Here is a 26,452-nt window from a genome sequence, read left to right as displayed (position 1 = left end):
CACAATCCAGACATGGTATGGGTAAACCAACTCATCAACAATTCCAGATAGTGGCAAGAAGAACTAGTTAAAATCATATTCAGAGCCGATATTGCTACTGTGATTCTACAAACAACTATCTCAGAAGATGGGAAAGATAGCATTACCTGGAAGTGGGAACAAAACGGATACTACTCGGTTGCTTATGGGTACCGTACTGCTTTTAGACTTTCTCACCCTCCAATTCAACAGCTCCCGGAAGTGTGCAGAGAGAAGAGAGTTTGGAATAGCTTGTGGGAATTGCAATGTCCACCAAAGGTCAAAGTCTTCCTTTGAAAAGCTCTCCACGGTAGTCTACCTGTCCGAAATCGATTACACAATAGGTTGCTGACGATCGAAGATATATGTCCGATGTGCCATGAATTAGGGGAATCAGTAAATCATTACATATTTGACTGTAAGCGTGCAAGAAAAATTTGGAGAAAAGTTGAATTTGAAAATTTTGTTACCTTCAATAGCTCTGAAGATTTCTGGAGGCGATGGATAAAACTTATAGAGGCGCTGAAGAGAAGACCCAATTGAAAGACAAACAGTGCTCTTACTGTAATTCTCGCTTGGAAGATCTGGCTAGCACGAAACCTTAAAATTTTTTAAGCCAAAGACTCTGCTATTGATGTGCTCTATTCATCTGTCGTGGAACTCCTTGAAGAATTTGGGAAGAGAAATGTAAGGTAGTGGCTACAGTAGATAGATTCAAGACATTCATGTTGTCATATTTTGATTCTTGTAATGGGTTAGTAGTGTAATGGATTAATGGGTAATCTTTTTATTTCATTGGCTGTCCAGATTGGACCCTTATCTTTGTACATTCATTTTACAAATTTAAATGAATAAATAATTAACTTTAAAAAAAAAAAGAGTATTGATAATACTAAAAAAATTATAGAGTATTTTTTTGTTTAATATTATAACATGTATAATATTCTCTTTTATATTTTTATTTTTTATTATATTTATTTTATTTATATGATAAATAATTTTTATATTATATTTATTAGTGTTTTGATTTTTCATGTATATTATTATTTTTTGCAATTTTTATTGTTTCTTTATTCATGTTAACTTTTTTTTATTATTTACTATTTTTTATGTTTAATATTTTTGTTTTTGTTAAAATTTTTGTTTTTTATTCGATCCTGTAAAATTTATAATTATAATGTTCATATATTATGTTTTATTGTAATTTTTTTATAATATAGATTATGATTTTATTTAAAAAAAATAAATTATATAAAAAATTAATTAAAAGAATTAGAATTGATTAAAGGACTAATTTATTTTTCTTTTTTATCATCTTTATTTTTTTCTTATTTTTCTCTTGCACCCTCTCTATTTTTTTGTTCTTGGTTAAAATTTTCTGAACATTTTAAAAAATATATTAAATTATTTAAAAATTATTAATTATTAATTTTACATAAAAATATTTAGTGCAAGAGATTATTATTCAATATTATGGCAATCCTTTTGCTTAGTGCATATCACACCTTATTTGATGAATGTTATAATACTTTTCTATTATTTAGAATTTTAAAACTCTTTTTTATTATCAATATTGTAATCTATGTTAGCACAGTATTCTAAGAAGTATTCTATTAATAGAGTTTTTATTATATATTGATAACATTATTAAATAATTAATGTCAAAAAATTATATTTTTTTAAAAAGTTAGTATTTAAAAAATTAATACTAACTTAAAATTGTACATTTAAATAAAAAACATAAAATAATCATAAAATATTAATCTCTCATCTTTATTTATTTATTAAGCAATATTTTTTTAAATTTTAGTGTTTTATTCGTGTTAATTTTTTTATTGAAATAAAATAAAAAATTATTGTTTCCATAACAATTTTTTTATTTTTATCTTTTAAAATTTATTTTGTTTTAAAATTTCATAAATTCATTACAGTACGATCTAAATCGTACTGGTATATTTTTATTTTTAATTAATCTAATTTTATTAACATAATTTAAAATTTTAAATTATAAAATTTTTAAACTAAAATTAAAATAAATATAATTTAATTAATAACTTAATTTAGTTTGATAAAAATAAACGTATTCGTATTATTATACTCATACTTATATGATTAATTATATTTATTCAGTTTAAAAAAAAGTAACTATTTAAAACTGTTAATTATAAATTAAAAAATTAATATACTTGTATTATTTTTAATATGACTACGTTTACAATACTCCTGTTAATAATTTTGTGAATCGACCATCTATAAAGTCTTTAATTATTTAATGAATCGATATTCCATATATTTCTATTTTAAAGTATTTTTAAATTAGTGTTTTACTGTTAAAATTTTTATTGTTTTCTTTATATTTATTTTACCTATTCTGTTTTAAATTAAAAAATTCTTTATATTTATTTTACCTCAGAGCTCTCTTTCTTAAATCTCACTTCTAACCAAATCTATCACCGTTATTCATCACTGTCACTGCGTCTCGTTCATCCTTGTATCTCCTTCATTGTTTCTATTATCGCGTCGCCACTGTCTCGGAGGGACTTCGCTTCACTGGCTTAGTGTCCCGCAGGTGATGAGCGGATAATTTGTACGCTTTTTGGCATTGTTTTTAGTATGTTTTTAGTATGATCTAGTTAGTTTTTAATATATTTTTATTAGTTTTTAGTTAAAAATTCACTTTTCTGGACTTTACTATGAGTTTGTGTGTTTTTCTGTGATTTCAGGTATTTTCTGGCTGAAATTGAGGGATCTGAGCAAAAATCTGATCCAGAGACTCAAAAGGACTGCAGATGCTGTTGGATTCTGACCTCCCTGCACTCGAAATGGATTTTCTGGAGCTACAGAAGCCCAATTGGCGCGCTCTCAACGGCGTTGGAAAGTAGACATCCTGGGCTTTCCAGCAATATATGATAGTCCATACTTTGCCTAAGATTTGATGGCCCAAACCGGCGTTCAAAGTCACCTCAAGAAATTCCAGCGTTAAACGCCGGAACTGGCACCTAAATGGGAGTTAAACGCCCAAACTGGCACCAAAGCTGGCGTTTAACTCCAAGAGGAGTCTCTACACGAAAATGCTTCATTTGCTCAGCCCAAGCACACACCAAGTGGGCCCGGAAGTGGATTTCTATGTCATTTGCTCATCTTTGTACACCTTAGGCTACTAGTTTTCTATAAGTAGGACCTTTTACTATTGTATTTGACATCTTGGTAGCTATCTTTGAGTTTTATGCTATCTTAGATCATTGGGAGGCTGGCCTCACGGCCATGCCTAGACCTTGTTCTTATGTATTTTCAACGGTGGAGTTTCTACACACCATAGATTAAGGTGTGGAGCTCTGCTGTACCTCGAGTATTAATGCAATTACTATTGTTCTTCTATTCAATTCCGCTTGTTCTTTGTCCAAGATATCACCTGTTCTTCAACTTGATGAATGTGATGATCCGTGACACTCATCATCATTCTCACTTATGAACAAAGTGACTGACAACCATTCTTGTTCTACAAGCATACGAGGCTTAGTGAATATCTCTTGGATTCCTGATACACGATGCATGGTTGATCGCCTGACAACCGAGTGCTCGCCTGACAAACGAGCCAGCCATTCCGTGAGATCAGAGTCTTCGTGGTATAGGCGAGAACTGATGGCGGCATTCAAGAGAATCCGGAAGGTCTAACCTTGTCTGTGGTATTCTGAGTAGGATTCAATGATTGAATGACTGTGACGTGCTTCAAACTCCTAGCAGGCGGGGCGTTAGTGACAGACGCAAAAGGATCAATGGATTTTATTCCGGCCTGACCGAGAACCGACAGCTGATTAGCCATATGCTGTGACAGAGCATGGGAACATTTTCACTGAGAGGATGGGAGGTAGCCACTGACAACGGTGAAACCCTACATGAGCTTGCCATGGAAAGGAGTAAGAAGGATTGGATGAAGACTGTAGGAAAGCAGAGAGACGGAAGGGAAGGCATCTTCATGCGCTTATCTGAAGCTCTCACCAATGATATACATAAGTACCTCTATCTTTATCTTTATGCTTTATTCGTTTATCACTATACCCATTTGAGTCTGCCTGACTGAGATTTACAAGGTGAGCATAGCTTGCTTCATACCAACAATCTCCGTGGGATCGACCCTTACTCCGTAAGGTTTATTACTTGGACGACCCAGTGCACTTGCTGGTTAGTTGTGCGAAGTTGTGTTTATGCCATGGTATTGAGCACCAAGTCTTTGGAGCCATTACTAGGGATTATTTCGTGTATTAAAAAGTATTGATCACAATTTCGTGCACCAAGTTTTTGGCGCCGTTGCCGGGGATTGTTCGTGTATGGACAACTGACGGTTCATCTTGTTGCTTAGATTAGGTATTTTTTTTTCAGAGTTCTTAAGAATGAATTCTAGTGTTTCATGATGATCTGTTGAAATCTGGCTGGCTGAGAAGCCATGTCTAATTTCATTGGACCGAGGTTTCAACTAATCATCACAATTGCTTGTTGATCTCTATCAATCTTGCTATTGGAGCGATGATCTGCTAAGGCTTGGCTGGCCATTGGCCATGTCTAGTGTTTTGGACCGAAGCTTTCTTTGAAAGCTTGGCTGGCTGTGAAGCCATGTCTAGTTCCTGGACCGGAGTCTTAGACTAGCATTGCAATGATTCCTGAAATTCAAATTGAGAATTCTGAAACCTTTATTTTCTATTTCCATATAATTTTCGAAAAAGCACAAAAAAAATTCACAAAATCATAAAAACCAAAAATATTTGATGTTTCTTGCTTGAGTCTAGTGTCTCATCTTAAGTTTGGTGTCAATTGCATGCATTCATTCATGTGTCTTAAGGATCTTCAAGTAATTCTTGATGATTTCTTACTCTGATCTTTGAATTCTTTTGACTTGAGTGTTTATGTGTCTCATATAGTGTCAGTAGTATACAAACTGCTAAGTTTGGTGTCTCGCATGCATTGTTATTTGATTCTTGTTGCATTTTGATTATTAAAAATCCAAAAATATTTTTAATTTGTGTCTTTTCAAGTCAATAATACAAAGAATTGAAGATTCAGAACATACTACAGAGGAATTATACAGAAAAAGCTGGGCGTTCAAAACGCCCAGTGAAGAAGGACAGACTGGCGTTTAAACGCCAACCAGGGTTCCTGGTTGGGCGTTTAACGCCCAAAAAGGTAGCATTTTGGGTGTTAAACGCCAGAATGGATACCATTCTGGGCGTTTAACGCCAGGATGGCACAAGGGGGAAGATTTTGTTTTTCAAATCAATTTCTTTTCAAGTTTTCAAAAGTTTTTCAAAATCAAATCTTTTTCAAATCATATCTTTTCAATCAAATGTTTTCAAAATCAATTTCTTTCCTTTTTCAAAGATACTTGCTAACAATTAATGATTTGATTGAACAATTCAAGTATGCTGTCTTTTCTGTTGAGAAAGGTTTAATGTTTGAATCATATCTTTTCTTGTTAGGCAAGTCATTAATTTTTAAAATCAAATCTTTTTAAAATGTTTTTCAAATCATATCTTTTAAATCACATCTTTTTAAAACCAATCATATCTTCTTAACCACATCTCTTTCAAAATAAGTTTTCAATCAAATCTTTTTAATTTCTAATTTCAAAATCTTTTTCAAAAATCACTTGATTTCTTTTCCACTTTGAATTTTCAAAAATTATCAATCAATTTTTCAAAATGTTTTTGACATCTTTTTAATTACTTTTCGAAAATTCTCTTCCCTTCTTCCCACATCCTTCTATTTATGGAGTACTACTTCTTCTTAATGCACAATTCGAACTCTATCTAATCAAGTTCGAATTCTTCTACCTCATTCTTCTATTTTTCTTTTCCTCTGACACCTCAAGGAATCTCTATAACTGTGACATAGAGGATTCCACATTTTCTTGTTCTCTTCTCTTTCATATGAGCAGGAGCAGAGACAAAGGCATTCTTGTTGAAGCTGACCCTGAACCTGAAAGGACCTTGAAGCGAAAGCTAAGAGAAGCTAAGGCACAACTCTCTGTAGAGGACCTAACCGAATTCTTCAAAGAAGAAGAACCCATGGCAGCCGAAAACAACAACAATGCCAACAATGCAAGGAAGGTGTTGGGTGACTTTACTGCACCTACTCCCGACTTCTATGGGAGAAGCATCTCTATCCCTGCCATTGGAGCAAACAACTTTGAGCTTAAGCCTCAGTTAGTTTCTCTAATGCAACAGAATTGCAAGTTCCATGGACTTCCAATGGAAGATCCTCATCAGTTTTTAGCTGAGTTCTTGCAAATCTGTGACACAGTCAAGACTAATGGGGTTAACCCTGAGGTCTACAGACTGATGCTATTCCCTTTTGCTGTAAGAGACAGAGCTAGAATATGGTTGGACTCACAACCTAAAGATAGCCTGGACTCTTGGGAAAAGCTAGTCAATGCCTTCTTGGCAAAGTTCTTTCCACCTCAAAAATGGAGTAAGCTTAGAGTGGAAGTCTAAACCTTCAGACAGAAGGATGGAGAATCCCTCTATGAAGCTTGGAAAAGATACAAACAATTAATCAGAAAGTGTCCCTCAGACATGCTTTCTGAATGGAGCATCATAGGTATTTTCTATGATGGTCTCTCTGAACTATCCAAGATGTCTTTGGATAGCTCTGCTGGAGGATCTCTTCATCTGAAGAAGACGCCTACAGAAGCTCAAGAGCTCATTGAAATGGTTGCAAATAACCAATTCATGTACACTTCTGAAAGAAATCCTGTGAACAATGGGACAAGTCAGAAGAAAGGAGTTCTTGAGATTGATGCTCTGAATGCCATTTTGGCTCAGAACAAGATATTGACTCAACAAGTCAATTTGATCTCTCAAAGTCTGTCTGGAATGCAAAATGCACCAAGCAGTACTAAGGATGCTTCATCTGAGGAAGAAGCTTATGATCCTGAGAACCCTTCAATGGAAGAGGTGAATTACCTAGGAGAACCCTATGGAAACACCTATAATTCTTCATGGAGAAATCACCCAAATTTCTCATGGAAAAATCAAGAGAGACCTCAACAAGGTTTCAACAACGACAATGGTGGAAGAAACAGGTTTAGCAATAGCAAACCTTTTCCATCATCTTCTCAGCAACAGACAGAGAATTCTAAGCAGAACCCCTCTGACTTAGCAACCATGGTCTCTGATCTAATCAAAACCACTCAAAGTTTCATGACTGAAACAAGGTCCTCCATTAGGAATTTGGAGGCACAAGTGGGACAGCTGAGCAAGAAAGTTACTGAACTCCCTCCAAGTACTCTTCCAAGCAATACAGAAGAAAATCCAAAAGGAGAGTGCAAGGTCATCAACATGGCCGAATTTGGAGAGGAAGAAGAGGCAGTGGACGCCACTGAGGAAGACCTCAATGGGCGTGCACTGACCTCCAATGGGTTCCCTAATGAGGAACCATGGGAATCTGAGGCTCAAAATGAGACCATAGAGATTCCATTGGATTTACTTCTGCCCTTCATGAACTCTGATGAGTATTCTTCCTCTGAAGAGGATGAGTATGTCACTGAAGAGCAAGTTGCTAAATACCTTGGAGCAATCATGAAGCTAAATGACAAGTTATTTGGAAATGAGACTTGGAAGGATGAACCTCCTTTGCTCACCAAAGAGCTGGATGACTTGTCTAGGCAGAAATTACCTCAAAAGAGACAAGATCCTGGGAAGTGCATGGATGAATCCATCATCCTTGGTAGACCCTTCCTAGCCACAACAAAGGCTGTGATTGATGTTGATGGAGGTGAACTGATCATTCAAGTGAATGAAGAATCCTTTGTGTTTAAGGCTCAAGGATATCCCTCTGTCACCATGGAGAGTAAGCATGAAGAGCTTCTCTCAAATCAGAGACAAGCAGAGCCCCCACAGTCAAACTCTAAGTTTGGTGTTGGGAGGCCACAACCAAACTCTAAGTTTGGTGTTGAACCCCCATATTCAAACTCTAAGTTTGGTGTTGGGAGGTTCCAACATTGCTCTGAGTATCTGTGAGGCTCCATAAGAGCCCTCTGTCAAGCTACTGACATTAAAGAAGCGCTTGTTGGGAGGCAACCCAATGATTATATTTTATATATTTCTCTTTGTTATTTTATGTTTTTTTTGTAGGTTGATGATCATAAGAAGTCACAAAATCCATTGAAAAAGCAAAAACAGAATGAAAAACAGGAAGAAAAACAGCACACCCTGGAGGAAAAATTCACTGGCGTTTAAACGCCAGTGAGGCTAGCAGTTGGGCGTTTAACGCCCAGTCTGGCACCATTCTGGGCGTTTAACGCCAGAAAGGGGCACCAGACTGGCGTTAAACGCCAGAAAAGGGCAAGAACCTGGCGTTAAACGCCAGGAATGGGCACCAGCCCGGCGTTTAACGCCAGAAATGGCTCAAAACGTGATTTTGAATACCATTTGGTGCAGGGATGACTTTTCCTTGACACCACTTGATCTGTGGACCCCACAGGATCCCCACCAACCTCACCACTCTCTCTTTTCTTCACCCATTCACCAATCAACCTAAAATACCACTTCTCCCCCTCCTTGGCCGAATACATAAGCCACTCCCTTCTTCCTCATTTCTTCTTCTTCTACTCTCTTCTTTCTTCTTTTGCTCGAGGACGAGCAAACCTTTTAAGTTTGGTGTGGTAAAAGCGTAGCTTTTTCATTTTTCCATAACCATTTATGGCATCCAAGGCCGGAGAAACCTCTAGAAAGAGAAAAGGGAAGGCAAAAGCCTCCTCCTCCGAGTCATGGGAGATGGATAGATTCATCTCAAGGGTGCATCAAGACCACTTCTATGAAGTTGTGGCCTTGAAGAAGGTGATCCCCGAGGTCCCCTTTTCACTCAAAAAGGGTGAATATCCGGAGATCCGCCATGAGATCCGAAGAAGAGGTTGGGAAGTGCTTACCAACCCCATTCAACAAGTCGGAATCTTGATGGTTCAAGAATTCTATGCCAATGCATGGATCACCAAGAACCATGATCAAAGTGTGAACCCGGATCCAAAGAATTATCTTACAATGGTTCGGGGGAAATACTTGGATTTTAGTCCGGAAAATGTAAGGTTAGCATTCAACTTGCCCATGATGCAAGGAGATGAACATCCTTACACTAGAAGGGTCAACTTTGATCAAAGGTTGAACCAAGTCCTCACAGTCATATGTGAAGAGGGCGCACAATGGAAGAGAGATTCAAGAGGCAAGCCGGTTCAACTGAGAAGGCATAACCTCAAGCCCATCACCAAGAAAAGGATGGAGCAAACAAGAGACCTCTCTCATCATGAGATCCCTGAGATGCCTCAAGGGATGCACTTTCCTCCACAAGACTATTGGGAGCAAGTAAACACCTCCCTAGGAGAATTGAGTTCCAACATGGGACAACTAAGGGTGGAGCACCAAGAACATTCCATCCTCCTCGATGAAATTAGAGAAGATCAAAGAATCATGAGAGAGGAGCAACAAAGACAAGGAAGAGACATTGAGGAGCTCAAGCACTCCATAAGACCTTCAAGAGGAAGAACAAGCCGCCATCACTAAGGTGGACCCGTTCTTTAATCTCCTTGTTCTTTATTTTCTGTTTTTCGAAAATTATGCTTTATGTTTATCTATGTTTGTGTCTTATGATCATTAGTGTCTAGTGTCTGTGCCTTAAAGTTATGAATGTCCTATGAATCCATCACCTTTCTTAAGAATTGTTCTTAATTGAAAAAGAAAAGAATTGCATGAATTTTGAATTTTATAACAGTTTAATTATTTTGATGTGGTGGCAATACTTTTTGTTTTCTGAATGTATGCTTAAACAGTGCATATGTCTTTTGAATTTGTGGTTCATGAATGTTGGCTCTTGAAAGAATGATGAAAAAGGAGACATGTTACTGAGGATCTGAAAAATCATAAAAATGATTCTTGAAGCAAGAAAAAGCAGTGAATACAAGAAAAAAAAAGCACAAAAGAAAGAAAGCAAGAAAAAAAAAACGAAAAAAAAAGGGGAGAAAAAGAAAGAAAAAGAAAGAAATTAAGTTGTGATCCAAGGCAATAAGAGTGTGCTTAAGAACCCTGGACACCTCTAATTGGGGACTCTAGCAAAGCTGAGTCACAATCTGAAAAGGTTTACCCAATTATGTGTCTGTGGCATGTATGTATCCGGTGGTAATACTGGAAGACAGAGTGCTTTGGGCCACAGCCAAGACTCAATAAGTAGCTGTGTTCAAGAATTATCATACTTAACTAGGAGAATCAATAACACTATCTGGATTCTGAGTTCCTAAAGAAGCCAATCATTCTGAATTCCAAAGGATAAAGTGAGATGCCAAAACTATTCAGAGGCAAAAAGCTAAAAGCCCCGCTCATCTAATTAATACTGATCTTCATAGATGTTTTTGGAGTTCATTGCATATTCTCTTCTTTTTATCCTATTTGATCTTCAGTTGCTTGGGGACAAGCAACAATTTAAGTTTGGTGTTGTGATGAGCGGATAATTTGTACGCTTTTTGGCATTATTTTTAGTATGTTTTTAGTATGATCTAGTTAGTTTTTAATATATTTTTATTAGTTTTTAGTTAAAAATTCACTTTTCTGGACTTTACTATGAGTTTGTGTGTTTTTCTATGATTTCAGGTATTTTCTGGCTGAAATTGAGGGATCTGAGCAAAAATCTGATCCAGAGACTCAAAAGGACTGTAGATGCTGTTGGATTCTGACCTCCCTGCACTCGAAATGGATTTTCTGGAGCTACAGAAGCCCAATTGGCGCGCTCTCAACGGCGTTGGAAAGTAGACATCCTGGGCTTTCCAGCAATATATGATAGTCCATACTTTGCCCAAGATTTGATGGCCCAAACCGGCGTTCAAAGTCACCTCAAGAAATTCCAGCGTTAAACGCCGGAACTGGCACCTAAATGGGAGTTAAACGCCCAAACTGGCACCAAAGCTGGCGTTTAACTCCAAGAGGAGTCTCTACACGAAAATGCTTCATTTTCTCAGCCCAAGCACACACCAAGTGGGCCCGGAAGTGGATTTCTATGTCATTTGCTCATCTTTGTACACCTTAGGCTACTAGTTTTCTATAAGTAGGACCTTTTACTATTGTATTTGACATCTTGGTAGCTATCTTTGAGTTTTATGCTATCTTAGATCATTGGGAGGCTGGCCTCACGGCCATGCCTAGACCTTGTTCTTATGTATTTTCAACGGTGGAGTTTCTACACACCATAGATTAAGGTGTGGAGCTCTGCTGTACCTCGAGTATTAATGCAATTACTATTGTTCTTCTATTCAATTCCGCTTGTTCTTTGTCCAAGATATCACCTGTTCTTCAACTTGATGAATGTGATGATCCGTGACACTCATCATCATTCTCACTTATGAACAAAGTGACTGACAACCATTCTTGTTCTACAAGCATACGAGGCTTAGTGAATATCTCTTGGATTCCTGATACACGATGCATGGTTGATCGCCTGACAACCGAGTGCTCACCTGACAAACGAGCCAGCCATTCCGTGAGATCAGAGTCTTCGTGGTATAGGCGAGAACTGATGGCGGCATTCAAGAGAATCCGGAAGGTCTAACCTTGTCTGTGGTATTCTGAGTAGGATTCAATGATTGAATGACTGTGACGTGCTTCAAACTCCTAGCAGGTGGGGCGTTAGTGACAGACGCAAAAGGATCAATGGATTTTATTCCGGCCTGACCGAGAACCGACAGCTGATTAGCCATATGCTGTGACAGAGCATGGGAACATTTTCACTGAGAGGATGGGAGGTAGCCACTGACAACGGTGAAACCCTACATGAGCTTGCCATGGAAAGGAGTAAGAAGGATTGGATGAAGACTGTAGGAAAGCAGAGAGACGGAAGGGAAGGCATCTTCATGCGCTTATCTGAAGCTCTCACCAATGATATACATAAGTACCTCTATCTTTATCTTTATGCTTTATTCGTTTATCACTATACCCATTTGAGTCTGCCTGACTGAGATTTACAAGGTGAGCATAGCTTGCTTCATACCAACAATCTCCGTGGGATCGACCCTTACTCCGTAAGGTTTATTACTTGGACGACCCAGTGCACTTGCTGGTTAGTTGTGCGAAGTTGTGTTTATGCCATGGTATTGAGCACCAAGTCTTTGGAGCCATTACTAGGGATTATTTCGTGTATTAAAAAGTATTGATCACAATTTCGTGCACCAGCAGGCCGTTACCGTACCCGCATCATAGCTGTCTTTTCTTCACCGTGATTACTTGTCGCATACTTCTCCCATGTGATGTGAGTGGCCAATGATGCTGTTGTGCTCCTCTGTTCTCGACACTTTCGGCATCCTCCATTTTTGTGCTGTCGTGCTTCTCTATTACTTTCCACTTCTATTTTTCTGTCGTCATTCCATTCACCTGAGTCATGTTCCCTTCTTGCTTGAGTCATGTTCCCTTTTTTTGATTGCTTTGTTTAGTCTATCTTAAATTTATTTCTGTATTCTAGATCTGTTCTTTTATTTTGAATATGTTTTTTATCCTATTCTTCAAATTTTTGTTTCAAATAGAATGGTTTTAGGATACTTTAAAATTTTACCCCTTATTTTAATTTTTCTGTTTTTCTATTTTAGATATGTTCCTAAACCGTTCTCCAATTTTTGTCTCTATTTTAATTATTCTGATCTTCTATTTTTGTTTTTTATGTTAGTGTTTTAAATTAAAATTTTACTTTCTAATCATTTAAGTAGACTAACCCTAAAATAATATCTTAATATTTAAACTTAATACTAAATAATATATTTGGTTCTATTCATTAAATTCAAATTTACATTTCTGTGTTGTTTCTTTTAGTTACTAAAAAAAAATTCAAATTTAAATTTTTATTTTTTAATTTAATAAAATAACTTTAATTATTTAAAGAGTATTTTTATCATTTAAAATTATATGAAAAGTGCATTTTAGTCTTTTAAAATTAAATTTAAATTTTAACATTATAAATTTATTACATGATATCAATCCAAATTAGAATTAAATTTTTAAATAAAAGAAAAAAGAAAAAAATTGCAACGAAAAAATATGAATAAAAAAAAAGTGAATGATAATTGAAGTGAAATTAGAATTAGGTAAAAGTTATATAATTTATTGTTGAATTGGTTGTTCGAGCTTATAAGTCTGTCCTTAATTTTTATAAGGGTATTTTTGTCTTTATAAAATTATCTATAAGAGTATTTGATAAATTAAAATTTAAAATTATGTTTTCTAATTCATTTAAACAAATTTAATTCTAAAATAATTTTTATTGTTTAAATTTCTAGTTTTTTTATGCATTTAAACAACATCAATACCAAAAAGATGATTTTGCCTTTTTATTAATATTTAAATAAATATTTTATAATTTTAAAATTAATCTTTAATTAAATTTAAATATAATTTTTTAGTTTTGCTCTTTTTAAAATTAAATTAAATTTTTAATTCAAATTAAATAAATTTAATCTTAAAAAATATTTTAATCTTTTAAAATTAATACAAAAAAAATATGTTTGACTTTTCAGTTTTTAAAACCTTTTATAATAATATTATAATATATTATTATAATATTATTATAATAATTTAATACGAGTAATATTAACCCAAAAATATAACAGATTTAAAATGGTCCAAATTAAAATAATAATCTTAGTCTAAACAAATTTTAAATAAAAAAAAACAAAAAAACAAATATAAACGTTAACTTTTGTTTAAGTCTTTAAAAGGAGATTTAATATTCTAAAACTTCAAAGAGCATTAAATCAGGCGCCAACAAACTTGCGTCAATTTTGTTAGTCCCAATTTAAATATTTAGAATATGTATCATCTTCGCAAAAGAAAAAATAGAGAACCAAGAAGCAGTCAAATGAGATGCAGAACAATGTTTTTTTTTTTTTTATCCAACGTGTATAATTAGAATATGCTTACATGATTGAATGTTCATCTTTATGATGATTGTGGTGTTGTTGTTGATAGGTTTGTAAATTGTTGTATATACGTTACTTCCCAGTTCCTTGGGTGCAAAATATTGTCATATGTTACTAGGTACTAACAATTAATTTACTCTTAGTTAATATTTATTCTGATTAAGTTTATCTCTATCCTACATTTAATTGTTTTTGGAAGGAATTTGCTGATTACTTACTTCTTCGGTGTTACACCAATTATCTATTTAGGAGTATTTTGCCTTAATATAATGCTTTTTGATGAATTAAGGATAAGATTCATAAAATTCGTTAGTTTTTATGTTAGAGGCTGAACATTATATACTTAAGAATCTGATTAATGGAGTGCAAAAAACAAATCATGTCACCTCAAGCTAAAAAATGCAACGCATGTTCAAATTTTAGCAATTGCAGTTTGCGGAGGAATTTGGCCAGGTGAAGCTATCAAGTCTTATCAAGTCGTTGATGTTAAGGTCTCTTGACTAATAAGGTTTAAAGTGTATCAATCGTGTCTCTTATTCTTTAAATTTCGACTATGAAATTTGCGCAAGGTCTTAGATGCCCCAAAAAAACAGAAACTTGTTTCAATAAATACTAATATAGTTGAAACCTTTTTTTCGTATATTATTTTATCAAGTCCTTCTAAAAAAAATAGAAACTCGGTAAGTCATACACTAAGATAATTTAATAGTCACCAAAAATAGTATAAATTTAAAGCGGAGTGTTAGGTAAATAATGACTTTTTTTTTTTGGTGTAAAATGAGGGTCAAGGACCCTAAAGGAGAAAACACTCAAATGGTGCCTCTTAGCCGAAGGCAACCATGAAAATCAGAAAAAAGGAAGTGAAGAGAATCAGGTGGTGGTGCATAAAAAATGTGCAGTCCGTTGGGGAGCTCTTGGCCCTTTTTGCCTAGACAATCAGCAACAGTGTTTGCTTCTCTAAAAATGTGATTCCACTTAATAGAGGGGATGCGTCCTGCAAGGATATTGATATCTTTTACCAAGGTTGCACAAGGATGAGAATTTGGACATCCGTTTTTGACAAAATTAAGAGTCATCTTAGAGTCTGATTCGATGATGACATGATGAATATCATTTGCCGTTGCTATTTGAAGGCCTTTGATGACGGCCCATAATTCTGCATGCATTATGGAACAACTACCAAGGTTGCATGAAAAACCTTTTAAGAATCTACCCCACTGGTCTCTAAAAACTTCGCCACAAGCGGCGTTATTATTGTGCGAGTAAAACGAGCCATCAACATTGATTTTTATAATACTCTCCGGCGGTGGTATCCACCGGATGAGGTGATCTAACTTGTTGGGCTGCTCCTTGATGAGATTCTTTCTCAAGCAATTTAATACTTCAATTGTCCGTTTGTGAATAGAAATAGCAACCGCACCTAGAGCAGAGATTTTTCCTTCGAAAACCAGCTTATTTCTATCATACCATAGGGCTGATATTCCCATTCCAAAAATGTATGGCCAGTTACCTCTTTGAATCAGATTAAGCAAAATCCACTCCCGCAAATCTGTGTTAAAAAACTCACCCAAAAGGTCTTGAGAAACTAGAGAAGTCCATACATTTCTGGTAAATTGGCAGTCCCGAAGGACGTGAATGGTAGTTTCCTCCTCAGCGTTACATCTCGGACAGTTAGCAATATTTGTCATGTGTCTTCTGGCTCTTGCAGCATTAGTAAGAATAGCCTCGTTAGTTACTAATCAGAGAAGGTACCGAATCCTTTCAGGACAATTCCACTTCCAAACCTTTTTAAAGACCTGGACCGGCATTGAAGGATTACGATCCAGGGAGTTATAGGCTTATCTGAAGTTGAAGGTTCCATCACTTGAGAGGTTTCAGGCCAATTGGTCATCATCTTTCCATGGTGAGGGAGGTGTCATCGCGATGATTTTTCCCACTAACTCCTCCGGCAGCCAAGTCCTTAGCTTATTTGCATCCCAGTCCCCTGAAACCAACAAGAAGTCATTTAGTGAGATATTACAATTATTTGTTTCACTTACCTGCAGAGCATATTGATTGAGATGGCTAGCTGTTGGCACCCAATTGTGTTCCCAAAAATTAATTTTAGAACCGTTTCCAACTCTCCAAATAGAGTTCCGCTCCACATCTTGCCAGGCCGAGCAGATTCCTTTCCAAATATTGGAGTCGTTCTTTTTTCTCCCAACAACGGGAATGATATCATTCCCATATTTGTACTTAGACCGCAGAACTCTAACCCATAAATAGTCTTTCTTTGTTGTTAGACCCCATCCCATCTTTATCATAAAAGCATGGTTGAGATCCTTAGCATGCCGGATACCTAAACCTCCAGAGTTTTTTGGTTTATTGACCTTCCTCCAACTCAAGAGATGAGTCTTTTTCACTTGACCTGTTTCGCCCCAAAGGAATTTCCTACAATTTAAATCAATTAAGTTACAAGTAGATGAAGGAAGCAAAGCAGTTTGCATAGTATAACTAGGTAAAGAAGTTAAAACAGATTTTACCAGAGTAGCTTTGCCGGCGAGGGAAAGAGTTCTGGCTTTCCAACCATTTAACCTAGCCTCCAGATTATTAATGATCGATTTGTATGTGCTATCGGTCACCCTTGAGTGCAGCAAAGGAACCCCAAGGTATTTACCCAAGTCATTTGTTCTACTAAATTGTAGCACCTCACTAACACCTTCCCTTATATTATGGTTGATATTGTTGGAAAAAAAACATGAGTCTTCTCATTATTGACTCTTTGACCTGAACTGTTGCAAAAGGCTTCCAGAACTTTCTTAATAACGTCTGCTTGTTCCATGCTTGCTTCTGCAAATAGAATCATGTCGTCGGCAAAGCACAAATGGGATAATTTGGGCCCATCTCTGTTGAGACTAATCGGATTCCACACTTCCATATCAACAGCCACACTAATGAGTTGGGAGAGCCTCTCAATGCACAACACAAAGATGTATGGAGATAACGGATCTCCTTGGCGAATACCTCTAGAAGGCAAAAATTCATCAAGGGCTTCTCCGTTCCAGAGCACTCTCATACGAGCAGTGGAAATGCACGCATAAACCAGGCTAATAAAATGATCAGGCATACCAATATCCTCGAGAGTATCTTCAATGAAGCTCCATTTTAGTCTATCGTAAGCTTTCTCCAAGTCAATTTTGATTGCCATCCATCCCTTTTTACCTTTTTTGCTTTTCATGGAATGGATAACCTCCTGTGCGATAACAATGTTATCGGAGCTTTGTCTTCCAGGGACGAAACTGCATTGAGTAGGTTGCGTCAACTTACCCATGATACCTCTGAGTCTTCTGGCCAGGATCTTGGTAATAATTTTGTAAGAGACATTGCACAAGCTGATGGGACGCATCTGCTTCAGGTTCATTACGGGTTCCACTTTAGGTATGAGGGTAATAAGTGTTTCATTAATATCTTTTACCTTTTGTGGATTCTGAAAGATATTTTGAACAAGCTGACACAAGTCTGTACCAATGAGATCCCACTTATTCTGGTAGAAAATTGCCTGTATCCCATCTTTTCCCGGTGCTTTGAGGGCCCCAATACTAAAGAGAGAGTCTTTAATTTCATCAGCCGAGATGTTCCTACCAAAACTCTCTAGCTCTTCATTGCTCAACATAGGAAAGGCTTTGCTCAGAACAAAGGGAATGTCAGCCATATCATCAGTGTATAAGTTTTTAAAAAAGGAGGTAGCCATGTCTTCTAAAGCTGAGCATTCTGTAATCCAAACCCCGTTATCATCTTGTAGAGACTCAATCCTGTTCCTTCTTCTACGTGCCATAGTTGTGCCGTGAAAAAACTTGGTGTTTCGATCTCCGAATTCAATCCAGTTGCATCTGGACTTTTGGAACCACAACAGTTCTTCCTGCTCTAGGATGACCTCATAATCAGCCCACAAGTCTTTTTGAAGTTTTTCAAGAAACTTGTTATTTCTATTATTCAAACTGATATTTATACCCTGAAGCCTTCTAAGAATCCTTGACTTTTTTTCTGTTAATATCTCCAAAAACCTCAGAATTCCACGTCTTCAGAGAGCTTTTAAAATTCTCAACACCATTACTCCAAGATTCTTGGACCCTCCAGTTATTGGAGACCAGATTATCGAAATCTGGATGATTTAACCAAGCTGCCAAGAAGCGAAAAGGACGTCTTCTCCTGTTGGGGAGAGCAACAGGAGAAAGTTGAAGATAAATGGGGGAGTGGTCGGACTTTAAAGAAGGTAAATGTTTAATGGAAGCTTCAGGAAATTTAATTTGCCAATCAATATCGCTAAGAGCTCTATCCAGGCGTTCAAACAAGTTACCTCTTTTCCAAGTAAAGGGAAAGCCAGAGAAACCCAAATCCAAAAGGCCTACATCCGAGACGCAAGATATAAAATCGGGGCAAGCATCACCACTTTGAGAAGGAGCTCCTCCCCTTTTTTCATAACTGTGTAAGATGGCATTAAAGTCGCCAATGGTGCACCAAGGAAGATCAATAGAATTCCGAAGATCTCGAAGATTATCCCAAAGTGACTTACACATCAATCTCTGAGGACTCCCATAGATAGCCGTTAGCATCCAGGGCATAGAATCTCTACCTTCAATTCTCAAATGAATAAACTGAATATGTTGCTGAATAGCCTCCACTTTCCAGTAATGGGAATCCCACAAAACTCAAATACCTCCCGAATGGCCCCTAACCTCTTCCACACAGCAGCTATCAAACCCTATTTTATTTCTAATAATTTTACCCCGGTCCCCACTGATGTGGGTCTCAAGTAAAATGATCAGATGAGCTTCATAATTTCTCCTCAAATCCCTGATAAGAGTGGGAAAACCTTTACCACCCGCTCCTCTGCAATTCCAACAGATGATATTCATAAGACGTAATAAAGAAGAAAAGGTCGAATAGACCAACACCATTAAGAGGATCGGTTGGAACCCCCTTTGTTATCCGATTTGGATTGGCATTGAGAGACTTGCTCTTTTAGTTTGTTGTTTGAAGACGGGACCCCCGTGCTGAGATCCGGGGGTTTCTTCGGTGACTCCACCTCCACGTTCTTTCCCTTCATCTTCACTGAGAGGGGCCGCTTACTCGAATGATCACACATGAATTCACTCTTCGCAATGTTATCTTCAAATAGCACATTCACTCTCTTTGTCATGTCAAAGGCTTCCCATTGTTGTTTCTCAATTTCCCTCATACGATTCAAGATCTCTTTTTCTTTCAATTCGGTCTCGGGGTTCCTGGAAGAAGAAATTCTATTTTGCATTACTACAGAAGCTTCAGGAAGGATAGAGTTCTTTTCTTGGACCTTTGCTTTAGTCTTAAAGCCTTTCTTGGGCAAAATTGGCCCAATTCTTATGGTAGGATTTTTTTTATTTGCTTGTGGGTTTTTACTTGCTCCTGGCCTTAAAACCTTTTTTTGGCCAAGATTAGATTTGATAGGTCTTTCTTGGGCTTCCTTTGGATCAAGCCCAACCTGCATGGTGGCTTGTGAACACAAGTTCTCACAAGGCTCATTTTGACAATTATTCTCTTCCACATTTAAGATATCAAACATGGATCCACCTTCCACTTTTTGCCTTATATCATCCGTAGCATCTTCCACAATGAGAAGGTTATTATTAGAAGGAACGGATTTAGTTAAATCAGACGAGATTCTTCCCTGTTTCTTCCGGACTTGCCTCCTCACCATCATCCACGGACCAAAGTCAGGGGGATCCTGATTGAGCCTACTATTGTTATCTTGGCTTTCCTTCATGCCTTGATTATCGCACAAATCATGACTTTCCATATCCACTGTTGGTTCCCCGGAGACTCCCGTTCTCGGCTGAACGTCCTTGGTCGCAACACCTTCACTGCACTGATCAGCCCTGTGCCCATATTTTCCACACGAGAAGCAGATGAGGTGGAGCCCTTCATACTCTATGTTAAGAATATTTCCCATGACCGAGATTCGTGGTACAAGTTTTTTAGATAAATCGATTTCCACACATATTCTAGCAAACTTCCCTCTTGATTAAATAGACGTAGTTTTGTCGATCTTGAGCATATTTCCAATGGTGGATCCAACACGCCACAGAAAATGGTGGTTATATAGCTCAATAGGTAGGTTTGGAATACGTATCCATGCTGCTATTTTCCTGACTGCATTCTCAGAAGAGAGAAAGAAAGGCCTCCATCTTTGAACAATAAGATAATGTCCGGCAATCATCCAAGGTCCTCCAAGAAGAGCATGAGTGTAATCTTCCTCATCTAAAAAATGAACCAAGAAATAGTCACGATCCATATCAATAATATTAATCCTACCTTTTTTAACCCAGTCTCTATTTAGACGTTGTTCTATGAAGCCTTGGTGCACTCTTTTGCCAAGAACTTTGACAATAAGTGCTGCTTTCCATGGTTTACACTATTCATTGAATTCCTCCTTAGAGATCGGAATGACCGGACAAGGGTCAAAGGGCTTCTCGCCCTCAGAAGGGCCACCTTCCTCCATATACCACCGATCTTCCGGATTAGGAGTATCTTCCTCAATCTCATTGGTAAGAAAGGAATGATCTTTTGTACTAATTCCTGGTGTTGATAGCAAGAAAGCTTTGTAGGAGATCTTGGTCTCTTCATGGACTTTCGAGAGAATCTCATCAGCTACTTCCATGTTATCTACATGTTGGTTGAGATCCAATGATGAACGATCTTTGACTTTTTTGGTGCTTCGTTGCACCTGATCATCTTCTTGAGGCGAAACCCTACTAGAGCTTTCTAACGACATTAGTGTAGGTAAATAATGACTATCTTGAACAATATGAACAATCACCAATCAAATAAAAATACACTACACCTCCAAATTAATTATCTAAATTTTAATGTTAAAATAATTATTCATACACCTAGTAAAATGAACATCTAATATATTTATTGTTCACATTATTTAATATTTTTATTGTCTACTTTACTTTTTCAAATTGAAATCATGCTCTAAGCCATTATGATAGATCAGAATCCAAATTTAAACTATTAGATTACCTTAACATACCCTTTCTTTCTCCCCCACATAGCTTCCCCTCAACTGCACACACACACTAGTTGAATTGAAGCTCTTTCAAACACATCCTCCACCAAATACAACCACAATCCTTCTATCTAATTCTCTCCACTTAGAGAACCAGCCCGCACTACCACCGAAGCCAAGTTCTCTATCGCCGCCGGTGTTCAGTTTGGATGGGCTTACAGCGCATCTTGCTGACACGCTACGTCCAGCTGCTTGGTATCCCACACACTTGGGCTGCTTACATCTTGTTCTGTGGACCAATAAGTGGAATGCTCTGTGCTCGTCCAGCCTATCGTAGGGTACCATAGTGACCGCTGCACGTCGGTTTGGACACCCACTGCCTTTCAAAAGCTTTTTTTTATTTAATTTTAATGAAATTTGATTTTAAATTTTAAATTTAATTTATTGGTTGTATTATTTGACTCCCACACCATTCATTTTGTTTCACATTATTTTAGTTTTTCTTTCCAATCCATAAACATCATTATTAAATGTGGGTAAACATCACTCTATTGTTAATGTGTTTCTTTTACCACGTAAGAAAAAATAAATAAAGACTAAAGAGAGGAACATGCAACATCATCTTCATGCTATGCGATCGATCTAATAAAGCATGAAATTGATCTAATAGCCGTATTTTCCAACATATCAGATGGAGACAGACATTGAAATGAAGGCTACCTATATTACCACCTATATCTAATCAAAGGCCGTTTTTATGATAGAAATACATTACTAAATGTATATTATTCATTTATCGGAAGACTGAGTTGTAATTATTAAGCACTTCGGTGGATGAAATTTGAAGTTGTTGTAGAACACACTATGTATGCCATGTTTCAACTTTAAAGTTGGTCCAATCTCTTTTGATTGGGTATGATTTAAGAATATAAAAGGTTAAGCTTTGCCAGCAACAGTCTCGATTCAACAATTGAAATTGCATCACGATTGATTAAAAAAATTAAATACGCATTACCTCAAGCCCTCAACTTATAGAAAATTAAAAGTAGTCTACGAATGCTTATAAATTCATAAATAAGATGCGTACACAATGTACATAAAACGTGTATGGTCCAATGCCACAACAAAAATTACCAAAAATTATACCAATCTGTTTTGGATGCTAATGACAATACTGGCAACTGCTACAACAAAAGCAAATCTAGGTGATTCAAATCTCAATTCAATAATGGTGCTTGAGCTGTCAATTTTTTACCACATATATAATATCCTAACTTTAAAATATTAAACACGTGTCTCTCATTTTATACATTCAATAGAAGGTAATGCCATAGCAGGGTCCTTGATGTTCTTAATTTCATTATCAGTGAGCCTATCTTAGAAGATATACAATACCCAACATATAACAAGGTTAGCTTATATGAATCTCAATTATATCATAAACTTACTCACCTTTTAAATAATTTTTTTTTTTTATTTCAGCAAAAAATCCCGAGTTCACCCGTTCACGTGGAAAAAAGAAGGAGACAGACATTGAAATGAAGAGTACCTATATTACTACTATACCTAGCTACATCTAATCAAAGAACGTGGAAGCATGTGGTGATGGGCCTAAGGGTGATGCAGAAGAACCACCTTCATTTAATCATTTCACGCTTTCTGACTGCAATCAGAAAACAAAACATACAATTTTATCAATTATCCAATTCCTTCTTCAACATTTTTGAGCTAATAAATAGAAGAAAAAAAAAAACAAAAATTGACACTAATCATATTACTTAATCAAATTAAAATTAGTAGACACTAATTAAATCACAAAATTCAATAAAAATAAATATTCAAAACCTAAAAAGAGATAACTAAAATTATTTAAAAAAAATCAAAATCTAACAAATCGAGATATCTAAAATTATTTAAAAGAAAACATCCAAACACTAAAAAAAACAATCTAACACTGTCTAACACTAGAATATAAATACACATTATTAAAAATAAATTAAACCACACATGTATTTACATATAAATACATTGGTCACTAATTTTAAAAACTAATTTTAGTTCACAAATAGCATTTTTGATAAATAATATACATTTAATTAGTAATGTATTTCTATCATGATAAATACATACTATGGGAAAGCTTTCACATATACCACATCACTTAAGTGGAAATCTGCTATTTCATGTACCGTCCGTTTTCAAGTTAATCATTTGTTTTTTATTATACATAAAAATTACCAAAGAATCCCTAAAATGACAAAAAAAAAAAAGCTAATCTAATAAGTAGCTTTCATGCTACTTGAATTGAGACTGCGGCGAGAGCCAAATTATTATTCTAATGGCTTGAAGTTATTGAATAGCATTTCGAATTTGTAGAGTTGGGCAAATCCTGAAAAAATTATTGTAAATTATTTGGCCATAATTTCACCATTTTTTTCACTTGTGTCCAATCATAATTTTTTTACAATACAATTATCCTCCAAATAAAATTTAAAAGAAATACTAAAAAATATTAAAATTTATTATTTTTTATCATTAATTAATAGAATAAAATATGCTATTGAATTATTAAACTAAAATAATTATATCAATAGTTAAAATAACGATAAAAAAATAATAAATTTTAATTAGGAGTGCTAAGGAGTTAATAGGTTTTGTGATCTATAGTCATTAATTAGTTATCATTAATATTTTTAATGGTGTGAATTTACATCTAATGGTGTGGAATTACTTATTTTTCTTTTATTAGTTAAATACTGACCAAATTTTAATAAAAGTACTAGCCTCCTAAACTTTTTCAATTATCCTCTAACACTCTAACAATTTTCAAAATTCAATACACATTTATTAATACAGTACTTTTTATCATCCGGAATAATTAAAATAAGGATTTAATTAACTTATGTTATAAAAATAAGGACACATTTTAAAAAGATAACAATAGATTTTTTTAATACTTTTAATGTATTTAATGCATTAAAAATATAAAAATAAATCATTTTTGTAATAAATTTTATAAAATATATATTTTTTAATTTTTATGGTATACTTAATTTATGTTCTTAAGACACAAGTTAACAAAATTCTTAAAATAATACTACACAAATAAAATAATAAAATTTATATATTTAAAATAATTCACATAAACAATTCAAATGCACTTTAATATTACACTAATGTCTTAAAATAAAAAAGAGTAATTCTTTATATCTGATTTACTTGTAAGTTTTACTAGGTATGCTTTATATATTACTTTTGGGCAACCCTTTCAACAATTAAGAGATCCATTCGAAAAATACAGAGACTAGCTAGTTGAAGTAATGAGCTCCTAATATACCAATATTGGGGCTCGTTACTTCAATCGAGATAATGAAAAATTATTTGGTCTTTTTAGTTAGAACAATTACTTAGAAATACATTTTTTGAAATATCCCTTCCTATCTGATAAAAAAGGATTCCATGATCTTGAACTGATCTTACCTGGAATTGCAAATTTCAAGTTTGTCTATGAAGAACAGATATAATTATATTAGTGTCTATAATGGATTACTTTTGTATAATACTAATCGATAGGGTCTCATTGGTAATTGCTACAAAATCTCGTACATTAGAATCCATAATTATGGTTATGTATCCGAGTCCATTAGTATGGAACATTCTCCTTTTCAAGTGAAATCTCCTAGTATATGAAAGAGTGATAAAGTGCTTTCGTTGTTGTAGAATAAGAAGTCTTCGTATCTTAATGCATGTATTTAATTTATTTGGAGCTATTAGAGCGGGATCCACTTTTTGGGGAATATGAGTTAAAACAATAACAAGAATATTTTTAGTGGAACATCTTTGATAATTGCTGGAGAGATAGTTCACTAATAGACCGAGAGATAAGTAATTCGACTCATTCACATCCATTGGATAATGGAGATGGAATAGCCGTTGGTTGGTTAGGACATCCTAGCTTTAGAGAAAAAGAGGAGCGCAAACTTTTTATAAGACGTATGCTTACTTTAATTTTTTTGGGACATTTTCAGTTGTTTTGATCATGGTTCTGAAAATCGAACCGGACCGGTCGGTTCAATCAAAATAACCAGGAATCGGTCACCTAACCGGTCCGGGTAAGGTCAGAAACCGTCTGGCAAAAAATCGATAAAAAAAAGTGCTAAACGGGTAAGGTCGAACCGGAAGTTAACCGGTGAACCGGGAGAACCGTCCAGTTTTTTAACGGTTTTTGGTTTGAAAGTAAAAGTGCTAAACGGCGTCGTTTTGTCTCTTGAGAAAAAAAAAAGAAAAGGCTAAACGCGGCGTAACAATACGGGCAGTACAGAAGGCTCCCTCTCCCTTCACTTTCACAATTCACACAACCTACACCCTATCAGAGAACTCAGACAAGAACAACCCCCACCAACAGCTGCTTCTCACCCTCTTCTCCTCATCGTGGAACATCGCCGTCGCTCGCGCCGCTCACTTTACCGTCACACGTCGCTCATCTTGTGGAGGCGGGGAAGAAAGAGGAGGAAGGAAGCTGATGGTGGTTATGGTGTGTTTGCCGGCGGCAGTGGAGGTGGTCGCGGCGGCGTTCGGGTCGGAGGATGGGAGAAGAAACAGTGAGAGGGAGAGGAAGAGAAGGAAGAAAGGGGAAGAAAAGAGGAAGAAACAGTGGAGGCGGTCGGCGGCGTTCGAGTGTCGCTGCATGCTTCTTCAATGTCGTCGGTGGTAAAATCTTCGACTCTAACCTGGTCGTTCTTCCCTGATTTGAGTTTCTAATTACTAGCAGTAGCCAGCAAGTTTGCAGCTCCCCCGATCTGAGATCTACCTCTCCTTCCCGTTCACCCACTACTCTATCAATCTGACATATGCTTATTTTTTCTTAATGCAGAGTTCAATTTTTGAATTCCTGCTGTTGTCAGTATGAGAAATCTTTTCTTTCTTGCTGTTGTGGAAATTAGAATCCCTAGGATTTGGAGTTGAGTTAGCATGAGTTTTTGTGGAATCTTGATCTGGAAGAAGCGTTAGAAACATGCGTTTTTTAGAAACATGTGTTTGTGGTGGTTCTTGAAGTCTGCAGTGTTGAATCTTGGATTTGGTTGCTTTTGGAGAAAATGTTAGAGGTCAAGGGCATCCCTAGGTAAGCTTGGAAAGAAGAAGAACATTTTTTTTTTTTGCATTTTGTGTCTTAAGACTTGTTCTTGTTCTGATGATGTTCTGTATCAATATTTGAGAGACAACTAGTATGCGCTGAACTCTCTATTGCTAAGATCATTCTTCTGAAACCAAATTCCTGGCCCTTTAATTAAACCGATTCAACTATGGTTCGACTCCGATTAACCATTGAACCGTTGAATTAGTTACTTGACTGGTTCAATGACCGGTCCGATTTTCGTAACCTTGGTTTTGATAAACGGAGACAGAATTAATTATTAGAGTCGATATTCCTTTTCGAAGTATAATATTAAACAGGTAAATGTAAATTGCTTCTG

The 26,452-nt window shown here is 35.9% G+C and overlaps 1 protein-coding gene and 1 non-coding gene across 2 annotated transcripts; both read right to left on the bottom strand.

Annotated features, from left to right (window-relative positions):
- Window positions 1-6,482: 6,482 nt before the first annotated feature.
- On the bottom strand, window positions 6,483-6,590 carry LOC130972067 (small nucleolar RNA R71). Its single transcript, XR_009083267.1, has one exon. It is a non-coding gene; the product is annotated as a small nucleolar RNA R71 (small nucleolar RNA).
- Window positions 6,591-17,952: 11,362 nt separating this feature from the next.
- LOC130965431 (uncharacterized) lies at window positions 17,953-19,916 on the bottom strand. Its single transcript, XM_057890193.1, has 3 exons — window positions 18,973-19,916; window positions 18,648-18,820; window positions 17,953-18,563 (listed from the first exon to the last, which is right to left on the bottom strand). The coding sequence occupies exons 1-3, from the start codon at window positions 19,914-19,916 to the stop codon at window positions 17,953-17,955; spliced, it is 1,728 nt and encodes a 575-aa protein (XP_057746176.1).
- Between the last annotated feature and the right edge of the window lie 6,536 nt (window positions 19,917-26,452).

The sequence above is a fragment of the Arachis stenosperma genome, chromosome 3, assembly GCF_014773155.1.
Source record: "Arachis stenosperma cultivar V10309 chromosome 3, arast.V10309.gnm1.PFL2, whole genome shotgun sequence".
In the NCBI taxonomy this organism is placed as follows: domain Eukaryota; kingdom Viridiplantae; phylum Streptophyta; class Magnoliopsida; order Fabales; family Fabaceae; genus Arachis; species Arachis stenosperma.
The sequence above is the reverse complement of the archived record's forward strand: the minus strand, read 5'-3'. Positions and strand labels throughout refer to the sequence as shown.

Bases quoted from the DNA above. Each gene is read 5' to 3' on its own strand.
- LOC130965431 (XM_057890193.1), bottom strand. From the start codon at position 19,916: ATGGGAAATATTCTTAACATAGAGTATGAAGGGCTCCACCTCATCTGC. The intron at 18,821-18,972 runs GTCTTCAAACAA...TTGGAATTGCAG, and splicing joins GATCTCAGCACGGGGGTCCC to AGGAGCGGGTGGTAAAGGTT. The intron at 18,564-18,647 runs GTATTTGAGTTT...TGAGAATTGAAG, and splicing joins GGTTAGGGGCCATTCGGGAG to GTAGAGATTCTATGCCCTGG.